The 24,498-nt window shown below is 37.5% G+C and overlaps 1 protein-coding gene and 1 pseudogene across 1 annotated transcript; one reads left to right on the forward strand and one right to left on the reverse strand.

The window, feature by feature from the left end:
• Positions 1-3,372: 3,372 nt before the first annotated feature.
• NDUFA12 (NADH:ubiquinone oxidoreductase subunit A12) lies at positions 3,373-20,651 on the forward strand. The gene is made up of 4 exons (XM_006914606.3): positions 3,373-3,534; positions 4,438-4,520; positions 6,212-6,299; positions 20,367-20,651. The coding sequence occupies exons 1-4, from the start codon at positions 3,449-3,451 to the stop codon at positions 20,545-20,547; spliced, it is 438 nt and encodes a 145-aa protein (XP_006914668.1). The 5' UTR covers positions 3,373-3,448; the 3' UTR covers positions 20,548-20,651.
• Positions 14,613-14,731, reverse strand: LOC112481980 (annotated as a pseudogene).
• Positions 20,652-24,498: the final 3,847 nt, after the last annotated feature.

Consider the following 24,498-nt stretch of genomic DNA (forward strand, 5'->3'; position numbering starts at 1 on the left):
GTCTTTACCAAGTTATTAAGGAAACTTTTTTCCCTATTTAAAATATGATTTTTGTCAACAGGTTTATTTATAGTTATCAGCTGGGAAAAACTACATTTACAACAAAATACTCAAATGGAAAAATTGGTAGATTTATACCTTTATAAACAAAGAAATAAGCCAAAGACTTAGGAAAATAATTCTTTTTAAATAATGTACTAATGGTCAATTAAAACATATTTCTTTCAGGTACTTTTCCTGATTAAATTTGTAGTTATATTTGAAAGTGTTTTTAAAACCATATTAAAATGTGACCTGCATTACAAATTTCTGTTTCCTGAAAGTATATTGGATTTCAAATCCTGTTTGTTCAGTAGCCATCTTTTTGTTTGTTTGGTACGTTGTTAAGAAATCTCTAGTAAGATTTATTAAAGTACTTCCAGGAAGAGAGAACTGTGGAAAACATTTCTATAGCCAGTGTTTTAGCATTATTACAATTCAGTTTGAAGACTTCCAGCTAAATACTACAGATTGACTGTTAATTTATTCTCTTCTGAAATCTCAGTAAAATCCCAATAAAGCGTAACCACACAATAACAAAACAGAAGAGAAGAAATCAAAGGCTAAGAGAGTTTAATAAATTTTTGGAAAATAAAATGCAAATAGAGAAGGACAGACTTACCAGAGCCAGAATCAAAGAAGCCTGCAAAAGGCACTGCAGTGAGAAAGAAGACAGTTTACCTTGTGGTACCCAAAAAAGATGCTCAGTACCTGAAAGAACCAGGTGCTCATATTCAGAGATGGTTCTTGGGACATAAAAAAGAAAGGATTGGTTGCAAGTCTGTATACGGAACCACTGAACTTTCTTTACCTTAAATCAGGTGACCACATTTTATTTTTCCACCTTTTCAAGCAGGAGGCCAGGGATCGATTGTCTTGAGAAACTAGTTGGAAAGTCATAGGATTTACAGGCTATCAGGGATAACAGAAGGCTTGGATTAGATATAGGATTGAAAATATGGATTAAGTGAAAAATCTGCATTCTGAATGTTGGCTCCCTAACTGTGTTCCCAGAATGCTGGCCATCAAATGTAGGGTTCTCTGCTAGGATTTTTTTCTTCAGAGAAACTAATTTCCTCCAGAGCAAAGATCACCAGACACTCACTGATTGTGCCTAGATAATAAGCCTGACCACCACTTTATCACTTCAGTGAAGCTTACTAATTTCCAAGTAGTATATGTATACATGGAGTTTCCATTCAGCTTTTTAGTGCCTATATTAAATATGAGCTTACAGCCAGGATCATCAGACATTTGAGGAAACTCTCTAATACCTAAGAGATCAGACAGATATGCAGGGATCAGAAAAATATCTACCCCCAATGTAATTAATATATGGAAAGAAACGAGACATTGTGTTCATTAAATGAGAATAGGATGCTTTGAAAAGGAAAATTTGGAGCAAGGAACTGCCCCTGGAGATTAAAAATGATAGTCAAAGCAATTAGAAGGGTTGGAAGATAAAATTGTTGAGGAACTCACCCTGAAAGTGTAACAAAAGACAAAAAATAGAAAATAAGAAAATTATAGAATCAAATCAGTAGGTCTTAATAGAATTTAACAGTTATAGAAGACAAGGAGGGGGTGAGGGGAGAAAGGTAGATCGTTATAAGAAGGCAACAGGAGAGATCGTTGTAATAGGACTATTCAGAATCTTGACTGGTAACAACTTACAGGAACTTACATGTGATGTAATTGTATAGAAATAAATGCACACACAAATGAGTACAAGTAAAACAGGACGTCTGAATAAGATCAGTGGATTGGATTAGTGTCCGTATCCCGGTTGTGATGATATAGTTTGCAAAACGTTACACCATTAAGAGAAGCTGAGAAAAATATAAACAGGATCTTTCTCTGTATTTATAACTGCATGTAAATCTATAGCTATCAATTAAAAATTTTAAGGAAAAGAAACTTTAAGGAGGTAAGGAAATGATTGTCAGTGCTCATCAATGGCTGCCAAGATCACAAAAAGTGACAAGCAGACACGATGTGCTTCCTGATGTATATTGTCACCTATGAAATATACTTTACCCCCCATCCTCCAATCTGGTCAAGCACCTAGGTTTAATTGCTAATATACAGGAAATACAAGGGATAAAAGAACACAGGGACACAACAAAATCGAGACTGGAAAACTACAGGACAAACTGCCAGTTTCTTCAACATAAATTGGAAGGACAGAAAAAGGGGATGGAGAATGTGAGGAACCTATAGAGCTAAAGAAATTTAAATGAAAACCAACCAGTTACAATATATGGACCTTATTTGGAATAACTAAAAATAAGCAATAATTGGGGAAATTCGAATGCTCCTGAAGATACTGTTATTAACCTTTCAATGTGAGATAATGGGAATATAGTTATGGTTTTAAAGTTTTAAGAGTTCTTTTATAGAAATATTTCTGATGGAATTTTTTTAAATAGGCAAAAATGCATGAAAGACCATTCACGTTCAAATGTGACATGATTTTGAGCAGTTGATAGAGGAAGAAAATTTGATAATTTGGAAGTTTGTTGTGGAAGGTAGGTGGGTGTGAAGATTTAGTAACATAAAATTAAATCCTTTCTTTGGGTCTAGTCACATTACTTGATTTAATGTAAATCTTATAAATGCTGACCTTTTAAAAGAATGTGGTTGATTAAAGTTTGGAAGAGCAAAGGATGAGAAGTGAAGAAAGTGACATGTGCTGAATTTCTCATTTTAAATAGTTGGGAATAGAACGTTCCAAACTGGTGGGTCAAGGAATCTAGGTTTTAAAGCATATTATTTAAAATCATAAAATAGCCCCTAGAAAATTAATGTTCATTTAATATCCTTTAAACTTTTAACTATGCACATTACTTTTCTAATAATTTTAAATGTTTAATTTTTGAATTTTAACCTTGCAACTGAATCACTAAATCCTTAAGAGCAGATAAGCTTATATTTTTCTATTCCTCCTCGCTTCGCTACCTATACAACGCTACTATGTGTACTCAATATCATTATGTGCTCAATATTGAATTCCTTAATGACATCTTGGTTCCTAAAGAATTTGGCACTAGAAAAGATTTTTGAAGTAGTGTGAGCCAAACATTTGAGATACTTTCACCTGGGGAAGCCTGGGGAAGCCTAGTCTAGGTGAGTTTTACACCAAATGCTCCGTCCTGTAAACGCAAGCTCTGAGAACTGGTAAAAGTTTAACGCGCCTTTGCTTCCTAAGGAAACCAATCGCACGCGCCTTCGGCACTAGGAAGGTAGTCGCACAGGGCAGCACCAGTTCTGCGCACGCGTAGAACCACCTCGCGTATCGCGCGCATGCGCGAGGGGGAACCTTAGGAGATCGGCCGCCAGCAGCTGAGTGTTCGCTTCCTTCTGGTGCATTTTGAGCGGCGCACCCGGGAGGCCAGCCCTGCGGGACAAGATGGAGTTCCTGCAGGTGCTGAAGCGCGGCCTGCAGCAGGTCAGCGGCCATGGCGGCCTCAGAGGATATCTACGAGTTTTATTCAGGTAGGCAGCTAGAGCCATACTTTTGACCTCTGGGCTGGACTTGCGCTGGCTGGGTTCTTGGAAAGGAATGCGGGTTTGGATCACTTTGGATGAACTGCAGTTCTGGTCAAGGACAACCGGCCCAATCTCCGCTTTTCTTCCATCGGGCCGAAGTCTCTGTCCAGGGGTCTCCCAGAAACAGTTCCAAAGCCAGTTCGAGAGGCAGCGCTGTGACATCGAGGCAAGGACATCTAGGCTGCACCCCTATCCTGCTCCTAGAAAACAATTAGCATTGCCGAACACTCACTATGTGACCTTGGGAAAGTTTGTTTCCCTTCACTGGCCTTCAGGTTTCTCCTCTGTACAGTAAGGCGTTGAACGAGGTGCCCATAATGGCCCTTCCTAGTCCTGACGTTCGTTAAATGGGACGAGCAGTATCGTCCGCAGAAGCCGATTTAGAGACCCAGAGTCGAATGGAAGCCAGGACATTCATATCATGTTACGATGAAATAGTTTGGCTTCCTGATTTTCTGAAGGTTTTTGCTAACTCCAGTGCCTCATAACCTAGGGATAGTAGATAAAAAGTCTTGTAATTTGAAGATATTGTGTCTATATAGTTCATGTAATTTAAATATATCAGTTAGCTCAGTGTTCTGTTTTCTTGTGCTGTGTCTACATGGTACTGGAGCAACATGAGCAGCTTATTCTAGAGCTCTTACCTGAAAGGTGATTCTTCCACAGTGAGTGGTGTGAGCCTAGAGATGAAGGCTAGAAGGGTACAACTATTGACCATTCCCAAGCATCTCCTCATTGTTCTGATACAGCAGCCTTTGTTTCTGAAAGTTGGTATTCTCACTCTATTTACGTTTGTGTTTTGAACAAATAATAATTCTAAAATGTCTGCTTTCTTTTGGATATCGACAGGGCAAATGATGTGAGGGTTGGTACCTTAGTGGGGGAAGACAAATATGGAAATAAATACTATGAAGACAACAAGCAGTTTTTTGGTGAGTTCACTATTTTGGGATATGAATAACGGGAGTGAGATTGAGACTTGATTTGAATCTGTTTTCCATAATATACAAGAAGCTTTAAAGAATGTATAAACCTCCCTATACTTTTTTTTATTTCATGGGAATACGTTATGCATGTTGTTTGTAAACCAAAATATTTTTACTAAAAATCATGGTACAGTTTTTCATATGAGTAAATTGGATGTATCTATAGCATTCTTTTGGTTTGGTTATTGTGCTTTCATATTTGAATTTTTTTGATGGCATTCTTTTTAATAGCAACACAGTATTCCATTGTATGGAAGAATCATTTTTCAAACACTTCACTACTGATAGACATTTAGATTGCCTTCAGCTTTTTCCTATTAGAAACAACGCAGTGAATTTGCTTGTAACTATGTCCACGTTCATTTCTTTAAATATGCTAAGTTCTGGAAGTGGAATTGCTGAGTCTGAGTATGTGTATTTAAAATTTTGATATATTCATTGCAATATTGTTAAGGCCCAGCTCTGTCGGCATGGTCTGATTCTATGAAACCTTTCCCAAGGTCTCTTCCGTCTCTCTTCATGTTTCCCTGACTCATTGGATTACAGTTTACTTTTAGTTACTTATTCTCAAAATTGATTTCTCTAGTAGAAGGAGCAAATCCTGATTGAAATCTGTGTTTCTTTAAATGAGGTCGTGTTAAATAGCATTAGTCAGTATTTGTTGATTATATGTTGACATAGGAAAACTCTGTAAAGTAAATGCAGATTACCTTTTGCTTATTGGTTTAAAATCCATTATAGGGAAGAATTCAGTATTACCTATTTGGAGGTTAGGGGCAGTGAGGAAGGACTAGAAGAAATGAATATTTATTATGTACTTTCATGCTTGATGCTGAACTAGATCTATGTGTGTGATATTTAATTTTCATAGCTATCTTAAAATGAGTATAATCAGCCACTTTTAATAGGTAAAGAAACTGAGGCTCATAAAGTTTGCCTTGTACCCACTAAGAAGTGACAAAGTCTTCATTGGAGTTCAGGTTTTTGCCTAACTTAAGGACCCAATAGAAAGTCTTATAAATTATGGTTAGGCCCCCAACTAACTGTTACGCAGAAATTTGTTAAATAAAGAATGCAGCAATACTGTTTGATAACATGAGATGTCCTACTTATCTAACCATCATTTGTAGTGTTTGCTTATTATGTCTAATCACGGATTTCTGGTGGTCATTTAAAATATTTATATGAAACACGTAATTCAAGTATGATTGTTGTGAATACAATTCTCCTGCCCCAGTCTCAAGAGGAGCACTTTCTCTCCTGAATTCTCTGACCAGCTGTGAATACATTCACCTACCCTCTCTGCCACTCTCTTGGCAGGGGCACTGAAGGAAAAGCAAGGATTCTTCACCGTGGGGAAGGGCCTGAGCCCAACCCACAGAGTGAATCTCAGTCCCTGTGCAGAGATTTTGCTGTGACAGTTGCCAAGCTGTTGATAAAAGCTTGCCATAGATTTCCTGGAGCTTGTTTTCTCTAATATACCCAGGGTGCTATTCCCCTAGCATTTCTCTTAAGTTAGAGCACATAGAAGTCTTATCTTAATAAAAAGGTTGTCTGCTTTGATTTTATGCAATTATGTTTTTTTAAGGTTGTGTTTATTTTCTTGCATCCTTCTAAATGTTGATCTTTCCACTCAGGCCGTCACCGATGGGTTATATATACTACTGAAATGAATGGCAAAAACACATTCTGGGATGTGGATGGAAGCATGGTGCCCCCTGAATGGTAAGTTAAGTCAAAATTTTCTTTTATTTGGCTTGGAAGTAGTTGTTCCATTACACAAATATTTGTTGAATATCTCTTTATAAGGTAATCAGTGATATTCCGAAAGTATCTGTCCCAGTTGGGATGCTCGTGTAACAAGTTACCCTAAAATTTAGTGGCTTAAAACAACAGTAAGTGTTTATCTCCTGTAGCTTTTTGGGTCAGGAGTTCAGACAAGACACACCCAGGATGGCTTATCTCTGTTCCAGAGTGTCAGGCCTCAGGTGGAAGATACAAAGGCTGGATACTGGAATCATCTGAAGACTTGTTCGCTCACTGTCTGGCAGTTGATGCTGCCTGTTAGCTGGAGACGTATTTGGGGCATTGGGTTGGAACACCCTCATATAGCCTGGGCTTCCTGAGGCAAGAGCAAGAGCACCAGGAAGAAGCCCTATTGCTTTGCCTGACTTAGTCTTGGAAATCATCCAATATCAATTCTGTATTCCATTGGTCAAGGCAATCAGAAAACTCCGCCCAGGTTTAATAGGAGAGAACACAGACATTATCTCTTAATGGAGGTATGTCAATGCCGTGTTATATATTGGGATATATAGTAGTGTAGCTGTCTTTGAGGGGAAAACTGTGTCACATTATCTCTTGGCTATGGGGGAAGGGAAAGGCAAGAACTCTGGCTCTGATCTTATTTGGCAGTTTGACCTTAAGCAAGTTCTTTAATGTGTGTGGGGTTTCATTTTCTCACATGTAAAGTGAGAGCCCCCAAATTCCTTAGATCTCTAAAAATTGAGTTTATGTTTACCTATTTTAAAATGAAATTCTAAATGCTCTTACTTGAATTACTAAATTTTATATAAAATATTCCAAAGCCAAGTACTGATATCTATTCCATAGATGCTAAAATTATACCATTTGGTTGATATACATTTAATCTCTAGAGAACATTTCCAGTTATTCTAGAAATTTTCACCAAAAACTAGAAATAAGTGTATCAGGTTAACTGTGACATTTTAGTCAAACTTGATCATCAGAAATAGTTTCAGGCTCTATTGAGTAGAAACTGGGATAATCTCAGAGTATTCATTTCCATTCTAAAGACTCGATTAGAAATCCAAGCATGTACCGTAAGTGAGTGAAGTGTAGATATGAGACAGTAGGGAGTGGTGAGGACTGCAAAGAACTGAAAAGCACGTACTTCATCCAAGAGAGCAGCAGCCCTGTTCATCTCTCCCGAGTTCTGTCAGGTAAAAATTGAGCCGGGGGTTTCTAGATAGGATTTTTCAAGAAAAAGTGGAAATATGTATTTTATTGTGAGATTTCTTGTTTTTTTTAAATGTTAACTTAAAATATTTGTCAGGTTAAATACAGCACTATCTAATAGACGATGGAATATTCTATATCTGTTCTGTCCAATAGGGTAGCCACTAGTCACATGTGGCTCAGAGCACTTTGAAATGTGGCTAATGTGACTAAGGAAGTGAATTTTTAATTTTATTTAAGTAGGCTACATGATTGGACAGAATAGTTTTTCGGAATATTGTGTGAACTAAGCAAACATGTTTGTAAGATTTCACCTTCAACCAGTTTTCAACCTCTGGTATACTACCTACATCGAGCCACATCAGCGATGTAGCTTGAAAACCATGTTATTGGATTTTGTTGTTATAATAAAACTGGTTGGCTCTTAGCAGCATTGATGGTACATTTGAGGCTGGATTTTGTGCTCTTTTTTAATGGGAAATAATAACCTATGGTTCTGTTAAGTTCTGAGGAGCTGTGATTTTAGGTGTAGAGCAGTCTGCCTTCTCCAAAGAGGCATTCGATATGTCAGGGGCACTGTTTTTGAGACCAAGGTATCAAAGTGGAATGTCAGCTTTAGGAGGCGAGGTGTCCTAGTTTTTATTTGTTTAGTTGATTGTTTTTGGAGTGGGGTTAGTCCTGGGAAGATGTGGAAGGCTGGTGGACTGTCTTGTCCATATTCAGGTCTATCTCTTTGAGGACACTCATCTAACATTGGTGCTCAGGGTCAGTATTTTGAGGGGGTGGGGGAGAAAGCCGATTTCAGTGATGTGAGATGAAACATTTAAAATTATAAAATAGAGAATTTGAAAAGCCAAGCAAGTCCTTTTATATGGTCTGACATCGCATGAAAAAAAGCTGCAAGCTTCTTAACACTCTATATCTGTATCACTCTAGCAGGTGCCTGAGGGCAATCGAGGGTTCAGAGCTGAATTTCTTTGTGAAGTGGAGCCTCCTAAGGGCTGAGTACCTTTGATGACTCTTGTTTGTAAGGGAAGCTTAAAGGCCTGTGAGGAGTCTTTGTAGGGAGAAGTGATATTGGACAAGCTCAGCTGTTTGTTTCTCACACTCCTTTTTGCTGAGTGTCATACATTGTGGAATTCTAAATCTGTGGATTCTTACCTTTGATTTGACTCATGAATAAATTTGAAGTTGGATTGATTTATCTTCAGAGAGCCAGATATTATATATAGAGCAATGAATAACAAATACAATTTATCATCTTTATTCATTCAAATAACTGTTTTTTGTGTTTCTAACCGTGCCAAGAGCTATAGTAGGTGCGGGGGCTACAACAGTGAATAAAACAAAGTCCATGCTCTCATGGGATGAAGCAGAAAAACAAATATGTTATATATTTTAGGCAACAATAAACACAAGGAAGATAATGAAGCTGGCATACCTGAAGGGACAAGGAGCATGGGAGGGTCAGGTGGCTCTTTTACACTGGGGTTAGGAAAGACTTCTTTGAGGAAATGACATTTGCAATGGGATGGGAGATGCTGAAGCCCCGTGGTTTGAGATGTATCGCTTGTATTCAAAGAACAGCAACATGGCCAGTTTGGCTGGAATGGAATAGATGAGAGGAAGATGTTAGGAACTGAGGTAGCAGAAATAGCAAGGGCCCACATCATGTGAATCTTGTAAGTCATGGTAAACACTTTGACTTTTTTCCTAAATTTCTTTCGAAGTCACTAGAAGGTAAGATAGTATAATCTGTTTTATAATTTTTTAAAATTGAGAATAATCCCAGACTTTCTGAAGAGTTACAAGTATTTGGATCATTTCAAAGTAAGTTGCCAAAATGATACCCTAACACTCCTGAATACGTTAGCATGTAATTCCCACGAACAAGGACATTGTCCTACATACCCACAATATAACCATCAAAGTCAGGAAATTACCAATGATACATCACTACTGTCTAATCTTCAGACTTCGTTCAGGTTTCGTCAGTTGTCCCAGCAGTGCACTTTGTAGTAAGAGGAGCTAATCATGTATTTCATGTGCGTTTCATTTCTCTCTTGTCTCTTTCACACCAAATTAGTTCCTTGGCTTTTCCTTGATTTTCATGACCTTGTTACTTTTGAAAATTACAGGCCAATTATGTTGTAGAATGTCCTTCAATGTGGGTTTCTCCACTGTTTCCTCATGACTAGATTCAGGCTATACAACTTTGGCAGGAATGTCGCAGAAGCATTGTTCAGTTCTTGTTGCATTCTATTAAATTTATCTCATTAGTGTAACTTCTGTCACTTGATTAGGGTGTGTCAAGCCAGTTTTCTCCATTCTGAAGTTACTTACTTTCCTTTTGCAATTAATTAGCATTTTGTGGAGAGATACTTTGAGGTTATATAACTCTCATTACTCATCATATTTTCAGTGTACTTATTTTTATTAGTATGAACTTTTATTTTAATCAGTGGATTATACGATACTGTAATTGGTTTTTTTCTCGCTCAAATTGAACTCACTTTGATTCAATGGGAACCCATTCATGCTGCATTTGGAGTCATTTTGAAATGTCCCCATCATTCTTGGAGAAGTTTCTTGCTTTCCAACAAAAGATGTTCTAGGTTCATCTTATATTTTCTCTGCCCCGTCCACAAATAGTCATTTCTCAGAGGAGGCTTGTGTTTGTTTTGTTTTCTCGCTTGTGATTTTTTAGTGGAGATTGACACTTAAAAACTGAGGTCTTAGTGCACAGTATTGTTCATTGCTGTTGGGGTGTCAGCCCTCCCACGCCCTCTCAGTGGACAGTCTAGGGAGTATATGTAATGAGTGTGTTTGTGTGTGTGTTTCTATTTCTATATCTTTTTCTGGATATATATTGAAAACCATAGTTCACAGCAATGCCACTGATTTTAGTCCAACATTGGTTATATTCTAGTTTTCTCTTTCCATATTTGTATTTTTTTCTTAATATAGCTATTTATTTAATCAATGCCACTCTATTTTTTTTTCTTAATATAGCTACTTATTTAATCAATGCCACTTAACATAGCTACTTATTTAATCAATGCCACTGTATGTAACTAAGTTCCCATTACTGCCATCCTGCCTCCCTCACTGGACTTCTTCCTTACCTCACTTTGCCTCCAACACCCACACCAGGTTGCTATCCTCCCTGTGTGGACACCCTTCTCTCTGCATGCAGAATCTGACACCTTACTGAGCTGCTACAACACACTTCCTTCCCAGTTCCCCACCCCAGTGCCAAGCACAGATGCCTGCCTTGCTGGACCCCACCTAATGGCTTTGGACTCTGATTTGATTTAGATTTTCAAAGCATCTTTGCAGTGTCTGTGAATAGAGGAAGGGAGCCAAGTGGAAGTAGGCTAATCATTTACAAGCATCTGATAAATAGAATACATTAGAAGTGTGAGATGTCACTACTGAGATAGGGTTTAAAAAGACTGTGCTTTCCATCTCGGGTGTTCTCTTTCGTTCACTCTCAGATTGCTTCCTCTGGGGAGGCCAGCTGCCATGTTATGATGTGGCCTTGTGGAAAGACCCACGTGAGTGAACTTGAAAGCAAATCTTCTGAGGTCTGTCTGCAGCCACGTGAATGAGTTTGGCAGTGGATCCTTCCCAAGTCAAACCTTGACATGACTCCAGCCCCAGATGATATCTTGATTATAACCTTTTGAGAGACCCTAAGCCAGAGGCATCCAGCTAAGCTGCACTCAAATTCCTTACCCACAGAAATTGTGAGATAACGTTTACTGTTTTAAACTAAATACAGGATCATCTGTTACACAGTATTAGATAACTGATACAATCCCAAATCTCACAACCTACATCACTAACACCTTATCCAGCCTCTTTCACCTCCATTCTAGATAACTACATAAATAGTCCTAAGTGTGATCAGTGGAGGCTGCCTACCAAGGGATGTATTTTGAAGCAAGATGGAGTGAACAGGATATGCTGATAGATTGGAATTTGAGGGAAAAAGTTGTCAAGGATGAGTTTAAGATTTTTGGCCTGAACTACTAGTGGTACATTTACTGAGATGAGGAAGACGGGGTAGGATGGGGGAAGCAGAATTGGAAGGGATAATTGAGTTCTACTTTGTCCATGTTGAGAATGAGGTTCCTGTTAGACAAACAAGTGGGGATAGTGGGTAGACAGTAGAAAACATATCTTAAGGTCAGGGTAGAGGTTGATGCTGGAGATAGGACTTTAGCGTGATTTTACCTGGTGTAGAATACAGTTTAACTTTAGGAATTATGGATATAAAGGTAAAGAGAATCTGACCTTCAGTTTAATGCTTAGCTCTGTTACCCTAGAAATCAAATTATATTGTATAAACCATATCGTGAGATAAAAATTTTCCCTTGATTGGTAAATTGCATTTGGATTGAGAGGAATTATAAATGCCTGATGAATTAGCTACATTTGGGCTTCCCTGTGTTGCTGTTTTTAGAGCTGGCTTGTCCCTTGTGGGGATGGGAATCCTGAAGCAGTGCCTATGGAGTTGTTTTTAGAGATGTTAGCTCTTGTGAAGCATGAAGCTTTTAAGCATTATGCTTTTTAGTTGCACCTGCCTGCTGTGGCTCTCATCTCTCTTGAGCCTGTGCTGTATTATCTAGGGCAGGGATCTCCAAACCCTGGACTGCGGATCCGTACCTATCTGTGGCCTGTTAGGAACCAGGCTGCACAGCGGGAGGTGAGTGGTGGGTGAGAGAGTGAAGCTTCATCTGTATTTGCAGCCGCTCCCCAGCACTATCATCACCACCTCAGCTCCACTGCGGATCATCAGGCATTAAATTCTCGTTGGAGCATCAGTCCCTGGTGCTAAAAAGGTTGGGGATTGTTGATCTAGAGAATCAAAGAAAATAGCTCCTGGATGGCTGGGTGAGCTGTCACTTGCATGAACTGCTGTGAAGACTCCTACTGATAGGGACACCTGATGCTGTCCGGCTGGCAAGCTTTGGTTCTTGTCCTCTGTCCTTCTGAGTCATCTGATGCCAAGTGTGGTCTATGACAGTCAATGAGTCTGTCTGTTCAGTAGCTGCAAAATCTCACCTAGAGAAGGATTTCTCTTCAGAAGCATCAGTATTTTTGACAGAATCAGGGAATATATTTAATGAACATTTGTGGCTCACTTAATGTTCCCTAATCTTGTAGAAACATTAGAAGTCTTGTAGGAAAAATGAAAATTCATTTGATCTATCTTGTCTCAGGCCCTTCATTTCTTTGAATCTGTCAGCAGCCAGTAAGGCTGCTAGGTCTACCAACAGATTAAGAAAAGGTATGCATGGTAGTACAAATGTCTACACATACCTCAAAAATAAAAAAAATAAAAAACTTTTGCATAGAACCTAGCACAGTACTCAGCTTACAAGTTTATTCATTCAGCAAATATTTATTGAACACCCCACTATGTGTCAGGCATTAATAGGTTTATACATTCATAGTAGTGAGCAAAATACGTAGTCCTTACTACCTTGGAGTTTATAGTCACTTAATGAATACTAGCTGGTAGACTAATAATGTACCATAACTTAGTGTCTGTTATTTTTCCTTGTTAGAGTATCTTCATTCTCAGAGTTGTAATACTTATGGCATCAGCAGTGAGATTTTTAATTCTTTCAGGAATTTGTATTAGTTTAACTTCATGGAATAGAATAATCAAAGTATTTCAGAAGGTTGCAAATACTGTTTATGCCACTTTTGATTGCCTTAATTTAAGCAAGCTAATTGCCACTATCCATACAGTAACACACAAAATTCTTTATGTTCACTTTTATTCTAGTAAACCAAGTAAGTAATCAGTGTCTAGATGTAATTTGACAAGGTAAAATGTTGAGGGTAGAAAGGTAGAAAGTTTGGGTTATTTTATGCATAATAGTATAAAATTACTGTTTTCACTTATATCAGGAGAAAAAGATTTTTTTTGTGTGTGGTTTGAAGTATTGGAACTGAAATTCTTTGAACCAAGTTTTAAAAAATATGTGGCTTGCTTAGATTTTTCTCTATTGTGTATATATTTTTTTTCCCACTTGGTGGCACCTTCCGTTCATTTCTATGTAACATAACGTCTTCTTCCTCCATGTAGTGCATCAGTCTCTCCTCCTTGTATATTGATTTTTTCTTATTAAAATTAATGGTTAAATTATTCAAGTAATACATAAACATATTCTTTTAAAAATAGTAGCGTATGTTAAAAAGTTTTCTTTTTTAACAGGAAATAATTTTGTCCTTAAAGATTTTCCCTTTTCCATGGTAAAATTAACAAATGTTTGTTGTTCTTTTAAGGTTAATGAATTTAGGATACTTAATATTGTGGTTAGCTTTTTTTCAGTTGGCATAAGATATTCTAGGGGCCTATGTAGAGAAACAGGGAGGCAGGTGGGGGGATTATTCAGAGGTGATAGAGAATAATCAGAAATGATTCATAGCTTTTGGGCTTGAGAGATTGGATAGATGGTGGTATTATTCATTCAGATGAGAAGACTGGGAGAAGGGTGGGTTGGGGGAGAGGTGTGGAGGATTGAAATCAGAAGCCTCTTTTTTGAAAGTAGTAAGTTTGAGATACCTGTCGAAAATCCAAGTGAATACAGATGTCAGGTAAACAGCTGAATGTATAAATTTAAAGCTTAAAACAGGTCAGACCAGCAAAGAAGAATGAGAAGTAGCTAGCAAGGTAAGAAATAGGAAAGGCAAGAGAGATTAGCATTTCAACATGGGAAGGCTCTCTGTATTGATTGTTGCTGAGGGATTTGAGTCAGAAAAGGGCAGAGACGTATCCATGTTGATTGGGCAATATGACCTTTATTGAATCTAAATGGAATCTGTTCTTGAAAAAAATAGGAGAGAAACATTTAGAGAATCTGGCAGGAGGCAGGGATAATGCACGTAGCCCTTTAAGAGATAACCACTGTCAACATTTGGCATATTTTCTTTAGTGTTTTTATTTGTTTGTTTGTTTGTTTTTAGGCGAGGCTACCCTTGGTTGACCTCACAGATTGCAAGGACCTTGTCGGCTTACAATCCCTTATTTTTTATTTCTTATGCTTACAGCATCTGGTTTTCCTAGGTGGTCTCCCATCCAAATACTAACCAGGCCCGACCCTGCTTAGCTTCCGAGATCAGATGGGATCGAGCTTGTTCAGGGTGGCATGGCTGTAGACTCTTTAGTGCTTTTAAATAATTTTTATGTAGTTGTTGTGTTCATAATCATATTCAGTTTTATTTTCTGTTTTTTCTCTTGATATTATAAGCTATTTTCCATGTTATTAAAACAAGCTTTATAATCATCATTAAAATATTTTTTAGATTATAAAAATGTACAACTGTTGTAGAAAACTTGGAAAATCTAGAGAAATACAAGGTAGAAACAAAAATAAACTCAAGTTCCTTGGTCCAGAAACAATCACTGTTAACATTTCATTTTTTGATTTGGCAAATATTTGAGGGTCTGTGTTCGAGTAGAGAAGGAATGCTTTTAAAAAATCAGTGTGGAGAATAAATTGTAGTTTATTGGTCACATCTTCTTAGAATGTTTGTGATTGTAAATAACTATATGTAGATATATATGGGCGTATGTACATATATATCTGTTTATTATACATAAAATTTTGTTTGCTTTTCCCCTCCCCTCACTTAATATATCACCGATGTTTTCCCCATTTCACTAAATATTCTACTTGTCAGTTTTTTTTCAGTGTCTGAGGGGCTGATGTATATAGGAAGAATTAATTGCAATTTGAGTTTAAAGTTAATATTTATTACAGCTGCAAATGTAAAAACCTAGTTGTTCTTAAGTCTTGTGGTTCAATATATAAATAGGATAACAAGATTAATAAATTGAATATTGTTGTATAAAAATAAAGAACAATAATATTCTCTTGTTCTTTGATGAATGTTTGATAAACTAATGGAAAGGACTAAATTCTCCTAAACAGTTATCTCCATTTGCAAGTTTAGTTAATTACATCCTTTTAAACATTTTTAAGGCACATTTATAAATGTGATATATTTGAGTTTTTTTAAATTATCTTCAAATGCCCAGCATAGGTGAATTAACAAACATATCAAGCAAAAAGTTCCTAAGCACTTAAATGACTTGGTTACTCAAGCCATAAACTTAAGAGTCATCCTCAACTCTTCTATATTCAGTCTGTCAGCAGGTTCTTTCTGCTTTACTTTCTGAATGTGTTCCACATCTGATTACTACCTATGTGACTCTTACCCTGATCCAAGTCACAGTTATCTCTTGCCTGGACCACAGCCTTTCAATTGATGTGCTTACATTCTTGGAATACACTAGTATTCTCCACATACTAAGTGATTAGAGTGATGCTTTTTTAATGTAAATCAGGTCACATCAAATCCCTGCCCAGAACTCTCCATTGGATTTTCATGATAGAATTAAAACTCCTTACGTGGTGTGCAAGGCCTTACGTAAATCTCAGCCCTGCCAGGCTCAGCATACACTGTCCTGTTCACTGCCTTGTTGGCTCTTGACTTAGCCACGTCAGCCTTCTCATTTTTCCTTGAACAGTGAGCACACTCCCACCTCAGTCACTTTGCACCGTTTCCCTGGATGTTGCATGGCTCATGCCTTCACTTTTTTCAGGCGCCTGCTCCCAGGGCTTCTCTGACCACCCTATTTAAAAAAGCCCTGTCCTCTCTGCCCGCTTCCCCTGCTCTTGTGTTTTCCTCGGTAGCACTTATCTCTGCCTGGTATTTTATTATATATTATTTAATTTATTGTTTCCCCAACTACCAAGCTTCTTGATAAGAACTTTGTTCACTGTTGTGTTGCTGAAGCCTAAAAAAGTGTCTAGCACGTAGAAGTTGCTCCATATATATTTGTTGAGTGAACGTGGATATACTGTTTTACTTGAAACAACCATTATTTTGCTTTTTAGATATAATAGTTTTCTTCACTCTTATAGCTGATCCAAAAATGGTATGTCTGTCACTACTTTTGTAGCTTTTGTATGATTTGAAGCTAGTTTTACCTCTAAATTCCATTCTGATTCCAGCCTGTCCTTTTAATACCTTGTCCCACTGAATCTTTTGTTTGAATATTTTAAAGTATTACTCCCCTAAATAAATTGCCATCTCTCAATGACAGAGAATATTTTCTTCCTCTTGAAATATCTGCTTAATCTAGCCTTTTTCAAGTAATAGGTATCCTATAAAATACTCTTTGAACTGAATTGAAAATCAGAATATTAAGAGGTTCTGTTCTAAGAAACTATAAACTACATGTATAGGTTGACTTTCCTGTGTTACAGAGTGTTTCTTTATAACCTTTCTTCATTAAAATGTGTTAATTATAAGCAGAAGACTTGTTTTAGTTGTTTTGATTGTTCTAACGTATTTCACTTACTATTCAGTGCTTCATTTAAGATTGATTCTAACATTTTACAAAGATGAGTTGTTGGAAAATTTCAGTGTGGAAATAAACTATGTATTATTTTTGGTGAACAAGGAACTGCTCTTGATTCCAATTTCCAAAAGAAATCTTTTGCAGTGTGGAAATAAACTATGTATTATTTTTGGTGAACAAGGAACTGCTCTTGATTCCAATTTCCAAAAGAAATCTTTACTGTATTCACAGGTCATCAGTTTACAGTACATGCTTGAATAGTTTGAACCTTCTCTATGTAACTGTAGTGAATGACTTGTTGTGGAATTGACTTGGAGAAAAATTTCCATTAAGGAAGACCAAGAGACAGTCTTCCACCAAAACTATAAGTACTTTAGAGAGCATGATTTGTTTTTAATGATGGCTTAAGTGGGACGAAATGAAATGGAGTTAGAAGTAGACAGAACCAATTTATAGTCTCAAAAGAAAAAAAAAAAAGCCAGATAACCTGGGCAGGGTTTAAAAACCATTTCTAGTTGGTTTGAATTAGAAAAATTTTTCTTTTGAATAACTTTTTTTCTTTCTATAGAGTAGTACATGTTCATTACAGAAAATTCAGAAAATAAGAAAGCAAATAAAGGTAACCTGTTATCCTACCACACGGAGGCAAACCACTGTTAAAATTTAATACATATTCTTCTGCTATCCTCTTTTTCTCTGTATATGTATCCTTTCGTTTTTGTTTTTAATATAAGTGGACTTTTTGAAGAAGTAGCCTGGGTTTGAATCTTAGCTCCACTACCTTGGGCAAGGTACCTAAACTCTTGGTGTCTGGGGTTCCTCATATATTAAATTGGAATAATAACATCTGTCCCATGGAGTTGTTATTATAAGGATTAATATTTGTAAAGTGTTTTGAATGGTGCCTATGACTTATAAATGCTATCTAAGTATTGTTAAATAAATTAATAACCTGTTTTTTAAACTGAACATATGGTGAACATTTTCTTAAGTCATAAAATATTCTCTGAAAAATAATTTTTAGTAATGCTTTAGCCTTTGTCATATGGTTATGCCATGAGTTATTTCTCTTGGTTTTGTTCATTTTTTCACCATTGTAAATAAAGTTGTGGTCAGCATAGCTGTATGTAAGCATTTACCCATACATCCTCATTTTTTTAAGGCAAGTTCCTAGATATAAAATTTTCCCATCCAGGAATATGTACATGTTTTATAAATTGTTGGTACCTAGTGCCAAATTATCCTCAGTTTACACTCGCAGGGTAAATACTTTCTAGCTGTGGGTGTTGATTTCTCTATAACTTCACCAAATACTGGGTATTTTTAGTTTTTAAAATCTTTGCCAGTTTGGCAAGTAAAAAGTTATATCTTATTTTAATTTTTATTTCCTTTATTAAACTTCTTTGTTGGCTATTTTTTTCTGTTTTGTGACATCTTTTAATCTTTTATACATTTTCCTTTTGGATAGTCGACTTTTTCTGTAATGATAAATGAACTACTTTTTTGTATATTACAAATATTTCCCATTTCTTTTATCCTTTAATCTTGTTTTCAGAGTTTTCAGAGTTTTAAGACAGAGCTTTTTATGGCATTTGCCTTTGATATTAAACTTAGAAATGGTCCTTCATATTCTACAAATATCAATATGTCTTAGGAATATAAATTTTCACCCATATTGTATCTGAGCATTATTTATCTGTAATTTATTTTGAATATATATCTTTGGAAATCTAACTTCTTTTTTCAACAAAATTAATTATCCCAGCATAATTTGTTGAGAAGTGTTTACTTATCCCAATAATTTGAAATACCAGCCTTACTTTATATATATTTTAGTCTGTTTGAAGAATAATATTCTGTTTTATTGTTGTATTTTTATACCAGTTTTTATACCATTTTAATGTTTGAGACTTTAATGTATGGTCATGTCAGCCTTCCTGATGGGAGTTTTCAAAATTCTCTTTCAGTTTATCCTTAGAATTATAATTGTCAAACCCTATTGGAATTTTGATTTGAATTGCATTTAGTTAAAAGTTGTAGTTACTAAGATAGAAAGAGTTAGCTATCTTGTAATGAGCTATCTTTGTTTTATAAAATTTGTTAAATTTATCAGTCCCAACCTGGGGTTAGATTGGCTCTCAGGATTTGGGCAGATACTTAGATGCTGTCATAATCCTAACCCTGTTTCATCTATTGATTGATTGTAATTTAAGTGTCTGATCACCACCAACATCTCCCGGGGTTTCAGAGCTTAGGTTAATTGTGGTTGATCGGTCCAGGTTATTTTCACTAATCCCCAGTTTGCTTTGGAGGACGTAACAGAGACACCAGCCCAGTGTGTACAGACTTCTTCATTCTCCATTGTGTTAGCTGATTATCTTTAGCGACAAATATAGCTACGGCAATAATATTTTATCTCTGTTCTTACTGGTTTTTTAGTCAGTTGCCTAGCTTCTATAAATTACTGCTAGCAAATATTCTTAAACTTAGATAGCATCATAAATTTTTCTTATCAACTTTATTTTTAATTATTTTACTGAAACCTCTTCCACTTGCCCTTTTCTCTATAGCTGGGAAATCTTGTTGGTTTTTTTTTCTTGGAGCTGCAATTATGTATCTGTCCCCTCATTCCCTTTTGTTCGTAGGGCCATCTCTGTCTTGTGAGCTCCAAGCCTTGGGCAATCTGCGATGAATCTCTCTCCCTTTCTTTACCATATAAACTCAGCTAGGCTTCTTGCTCACTTCCACTCTTTGTCCCTTGGACATTGATTCTTCTTTTCGCTGTCATTGGAAAAACATTTCTTTGTGTACTCCAAAGAAGCACTCAACTTCCTTCTTTTAGGCCAGATTTCTTGTACCTCCCAACAAATATCCTTTGAAATTAAATGGTTAAACACTTAAAGCTGAAACACTTGTGAACTTTGAGTTGTGGTTTAATAATTTTAATATAACAAATTATATGTTCTACAGTGGTGACTTGAACTTGAATTTAAGATGCATGCAGAGACCCTCTTCAGCATTGTGTTTCAAAATACAGCTTCATGAGCCAGAGCACCTTGAGCATGCAGAAATTCCACAGTCAGCCTCTAGCATCTCACAGTAGTATTGTATTTCGTCAATTTTAAAATACATTTTCACATCTAAAATTAGGATACATATTCTAATAGTGTCAGTTTAATTGGTGGCATTTTAGTGTCAGTTTAATAGTGTCAGTTTAATAGGTGTTTTATCATTTAATCCTTATACCATCCTTAAGAAGTAAGGATATCCAGATGAAAAAACTAAGACTTAGAAAAATTGAGCTAGTAAGTAATAGAGCTAAGATTTGAGCTCAATGAACAAAACAGCTCCAGACCTACCCTCTTAACCCTCCTCCCACCACGCTACACTGCCTCTTCATAAACTGTCTTTTTCCCCTCTTTAAGGCATCGTTGGCTTCACTGCATGACTGATGATCCTCCAACAACAAAACCACCTACTCCTCGTAAGTTCATCTGGACAAACCATAAATTCAACGTGAGTGGCACTCCAGAACAATATGTACCTTATTCCACTACTAGAAAGAAGATTCAGGAGTGGGTCCCACCTTCAACACCTTACAAGTAAAGAATGAAAAATAATTTAAACATGTAAAATATGGGGCTTTTCATGTACTTGTACTTTTACTGCTTATTGTTAACTTGATTAAAATTGTTTGATTAAGTATTGTCTTTTCTGTCTTTTTGCCCTTATCTTTGTCATTTATCAGTTGCAAAATAGAAGCTTACAAATAAAGGTAATTGAAGTAGGCTCCCCTTGGGGTGACTGCCTGGTTTATAGATTGCCCTTGCCCCAGTGGCGTGTCTGCTTTGTGCTCCTGCCTCACCGCCATAGCTAATGGGTAGGGGAAGACTTAAAGCTGAGCTGAGCCCAACAGATCTCATGGGAATTTGAAACTTGCGTGGAGAGACAGACTCTAAGTCATCAGAGCCAGATGGCTTTTATGGTAGCTGTCTCTAAAGAGGGTTATCAGAGGATTTCCTGTTTCCTGAGCTTTGATTCCTTCACAGTTTATTTGGATCTGTGAACTATCCCAGGATCCATCCAATGTTCTTATTACTTCTTTAAGCTTACTAGGGTCACTGATTTTTTTTGTTGTTATTACTTACAAACAAAAGAACTTTAATAATCAGATTGGTCCCAGAGCTCAAGTTGTAGGCAAATAATGTTCAGGGAAATGAGGGATCTTTGGAATTGGTTGTGTCTGGGTAGGATGAAAGGCAATGCCACATCCCTCTGTATTCTGGATAGAAGCTTGCAGTTTCCGTATTCAAATAGCTTATCAAACTATTGCTTTTAGTTACCAGGATCCATGAGCCCCCTGAGACTAAAGTCCTTGGATACTGGTTTGCAGCCACCGTAGAACAATATAATGGTGATGGAAGAAGAAAGCAAGGATTATGGAGTCAGATAGTTACTTTCAAGGGTACTGGATGACTTAAGGGGGAGACTGAACCTTGATTCTCAAATCTCAAGGCATGGAGTGAAATTCTGGGCAATTTTATGACCTAGCTACCCTCCTCAGGTTACTTATAGGGGACCTCCTAGCTTTTCTGTCAGGGCCTAAAACACTGCCTTCTGATGCCATGAGGAATAGACTGGCAAGGGAAACCTGTGAGCAACTAGGTGTCCTGTCAGGTATGTTGGATGTGGTCTTTATGGGGAAGGAGAAGGTGGAAAGAGGTGGTAATTAGGAAATGTCTGACTTGCACCATCTCTGACTGTGGTTAAGTAATCTTAGGATCTCTAAGAATGAAAGCAATAGGCAGCTAACTTAGGTTTTAACCTGATTTTTTTTTTTTTTAAAGCTAACTGTAGATTTAGGTAATAGAGACTTGAATCAAGCTAGAAGATCATGGCTTTTCTCTTAATTCCTAGACCTGAGTTAATTCTCAGGATCAGAACCCTTGATTTAAGGGCTGTGCTGTAATAATAGATATGTATATTATGAACCTTCCACCCAGCTACTCGTTTAGAGGATGTATCCTTGGAAAAGACAAATATATCCATAGTTTCTAGGGATCAGTTTATACTTTTTCCAAGTTAGCACCAACTTTGCGGGGATCGAGAACACTATGGCCCTTGGTGGTTATGGGAGGGAGATTGGACCCCATTTCACTGTAAGGCCGCTGGGACACAATTCCTCTTCCCTTCTTCCATCCCATGGTTTATTTCCTCAGTTCCTAAGTGTAGATAGGATGTACATCCTTTGCAGAATCTCAACATTGGCTCCCTGCCCTGAGGAGTACATACTGCTGTGACGGAAGGGTCAAGGGGCAGCCATTGGAGCATTCCCTCCCTCCCAAAGTCATAAGTAAAAAGCAGTATGTCTTTGGGGGTAATTACAGAGGTCAGTATAACCATCAAAAGGTAGAAAGATACAAATGTGGTCATCTATATTCTCAAATGCACAGTGTACTTCCATTTGACCAGTGGGAAAGATTGCTGGGTCTTGGAGAATGACAGTGGACTCTACATTAAAACTTACTCTGGATGTGATCTGAATTATAGTTGCCATTCCTGAAATGGACTCTTTATTGGAGCAACTTAGTATGGCCTCTACATCATATGTAATGATTGGTCTAACCACTGCATTTTTATCCATTTTGGTTTGCAGAGTTCACTAGCAGTTTGCTTTTACCTGGCATGAACAGAAATAGCTTTATAAATCTGTCCCACAGGTGTCAACTCTAGCCGTTTGCTGCACAAGGACATTCAGTGCCTCACCAAACCATTGGATGTCACATTAGTCCACTGCGTTGATACAGGGTAGGAAATATCAGCTACATTAATACCTTGGTAGGACACATGTATTCCAAAGGATGAGATCCGAATCTCCTAGTAATATAGGCACTTGACTGCTTAGTAATATCCGCAAGGGTGTCCAGTGGTCTAGCACACGTTGAGATAGTCCCTCCAGGGTTAGGAACCAATTGCTACATCTTGCCCGTTCTACAACAAAGGAAGGCACAATACCTTGTGGCGCCCTGGATTTTAAAGACAGCATATATAGCACACAAGGGTTTTGCACTTATGTAGTTACCAGGTGACTTGAAAAGCTGGCAGCATAAAAACAGTCCCCGTAGGAGGCTTAGGCTGCCATCCAAGCAGCTCTGCTCTTTGGACCTCAAAATATCTGGAAGATTGGGATACTTCCTGAAGTCAGAAACAAGTCTCTCCAGAAGAATCACAAAGGAAACCCACATGATTTTGGAGCAAGCCCAACCTTCAGGAAGATTATTACTATTTTCCTTCTCAGGAGTAGCTCCAATTTGCTACTGGTAATTTGGAGACCATGCAACACCAGGTGCTATCCAATCCACCTACTCATAAAGTTGACCATTTCCAGTAACACTCCATCACCTGGTAGATGGGACCAGAGCAGGCCATGAGGGCACATTTAGTTTGAGCAGATTTCTTCCCCTTCTGTGCCTTTAACTACTTCATTGCCACGCCTTGCCCCTACCTATCTGTCTCTTTGCCGTCGTGGAGAATTGTTGGCCAATTAACTGAGAAAAAAAAGTCAAGCCTGGTTTATAGATCTTGTTGAACAATATGCACTACCAGCTGGAAGTGTGTTACTGTATATCACAGCCCCTATCAGCAGTTCTCTTGAAGGACAGCAGAGGGCAGAATTTCAGCAGGCATCAGCAGGCAGGATTTCAAACAATGCCTTTTATCATGTATTTTGACTGGAAGGAAGCATGACCTAAACAAAAGGTTCTATAACCAATAGCTAGCTAGGTGGTCAGAGACTTGAAAGGAGTAACATTGAAAATTGGTGTGAGGGTTTTGGGAAGGGCTTTGCAAATGAACATTGAAGATTGGACCTAGAATCCAGGGAGATTTAGAACAAAGCAGCCAGGTGTTTACAATCATCATAAGCACAAATCCTTGTCTCAGCATTAGCTTCTGGGGGAATACAATATAAAAAACACATCTAAGGCCAGCAGCATCACGGTGGCAAGTTCATTTCATTGGACTTCGTCCATTTGCGGGGGAAGCTTGATTTGTTTTCATGGAAATAGAATGTTATCCTGAGTTCAGATTGGCTTGCCTTGTCCATCACACCTTGGCCAACACCAACATTCATGGGCTTAAGAATGCCTTCTGCTTTGTCGTACATAGAATAATGCCCCTGTGGCCAAGAAACCATAGGAAAGAGGCCATGAACTCGTGTCTGCAAGAAGCCCTGCTTGTGTTCCTAACATGCCCCTGTTTACCTCACAGACATCAATCTTTCTCATTTTCTCTCTTAACACCTACCATATGTCAGTCGTACCAGCCTTTCTAATCTTTTTTAATTAAATTGATTGGGGTGACATTGGTTAATAACATACAAGTTTCAGGACTATAATTTCATAATACATCATCTGTATATTGTATTGTGTGCTCACCACCTAAAGTCTAGTTTCCTTTTACCACCATATTTTTGACCCCCTTGACCACCTTCATCTTCCCCTCAGCCTTCTTTTTCTCTGGTAACTACCATACTGTTGTCTGTGTCTATGAGTTTAT

This window comes from Pteropus alecto, unplaced genomic scaffold (assembly GCF_000325575.1).
Source record: "Pteropus alecto unplaced genomic scaffold, ASM32557v1 scaffold94, whole genome shotgun sequence".
In the NCBI taxonomy this organism is placed as follows: domain Eukaryota; kingdom Metazoa; phylum Chordata; class Mammalia; order Chiroptera; family Pteropodidae; genus Pteropus; species Pteropus alecto.

Bases quoted from the DNA above. Each gene is read 5' to 3' on its own strand.
- NDUFA12 (XM_006914606.3), top strand. From the start codon at position 3,449: ATGGAGTTCCTGCAGGTGCTGAAGCGCGGCCTGCAGCAGGTCAGCGGC. The intron at 3,535-4,437 runs GTAGGCAGCTAG...GGATATCGACAG, and splicing joins TATCTACGAGTTTTATTCAG to GGCAAATGATGTGAGGGTTG. The intron at 6,300-20,366 runs GTAAGTTAAGTC...CCCCTCTTTAAG, and splicing joins AGCATGGTGCCCCCTGAATG to GCATCGTTGGCTTCACTGCA.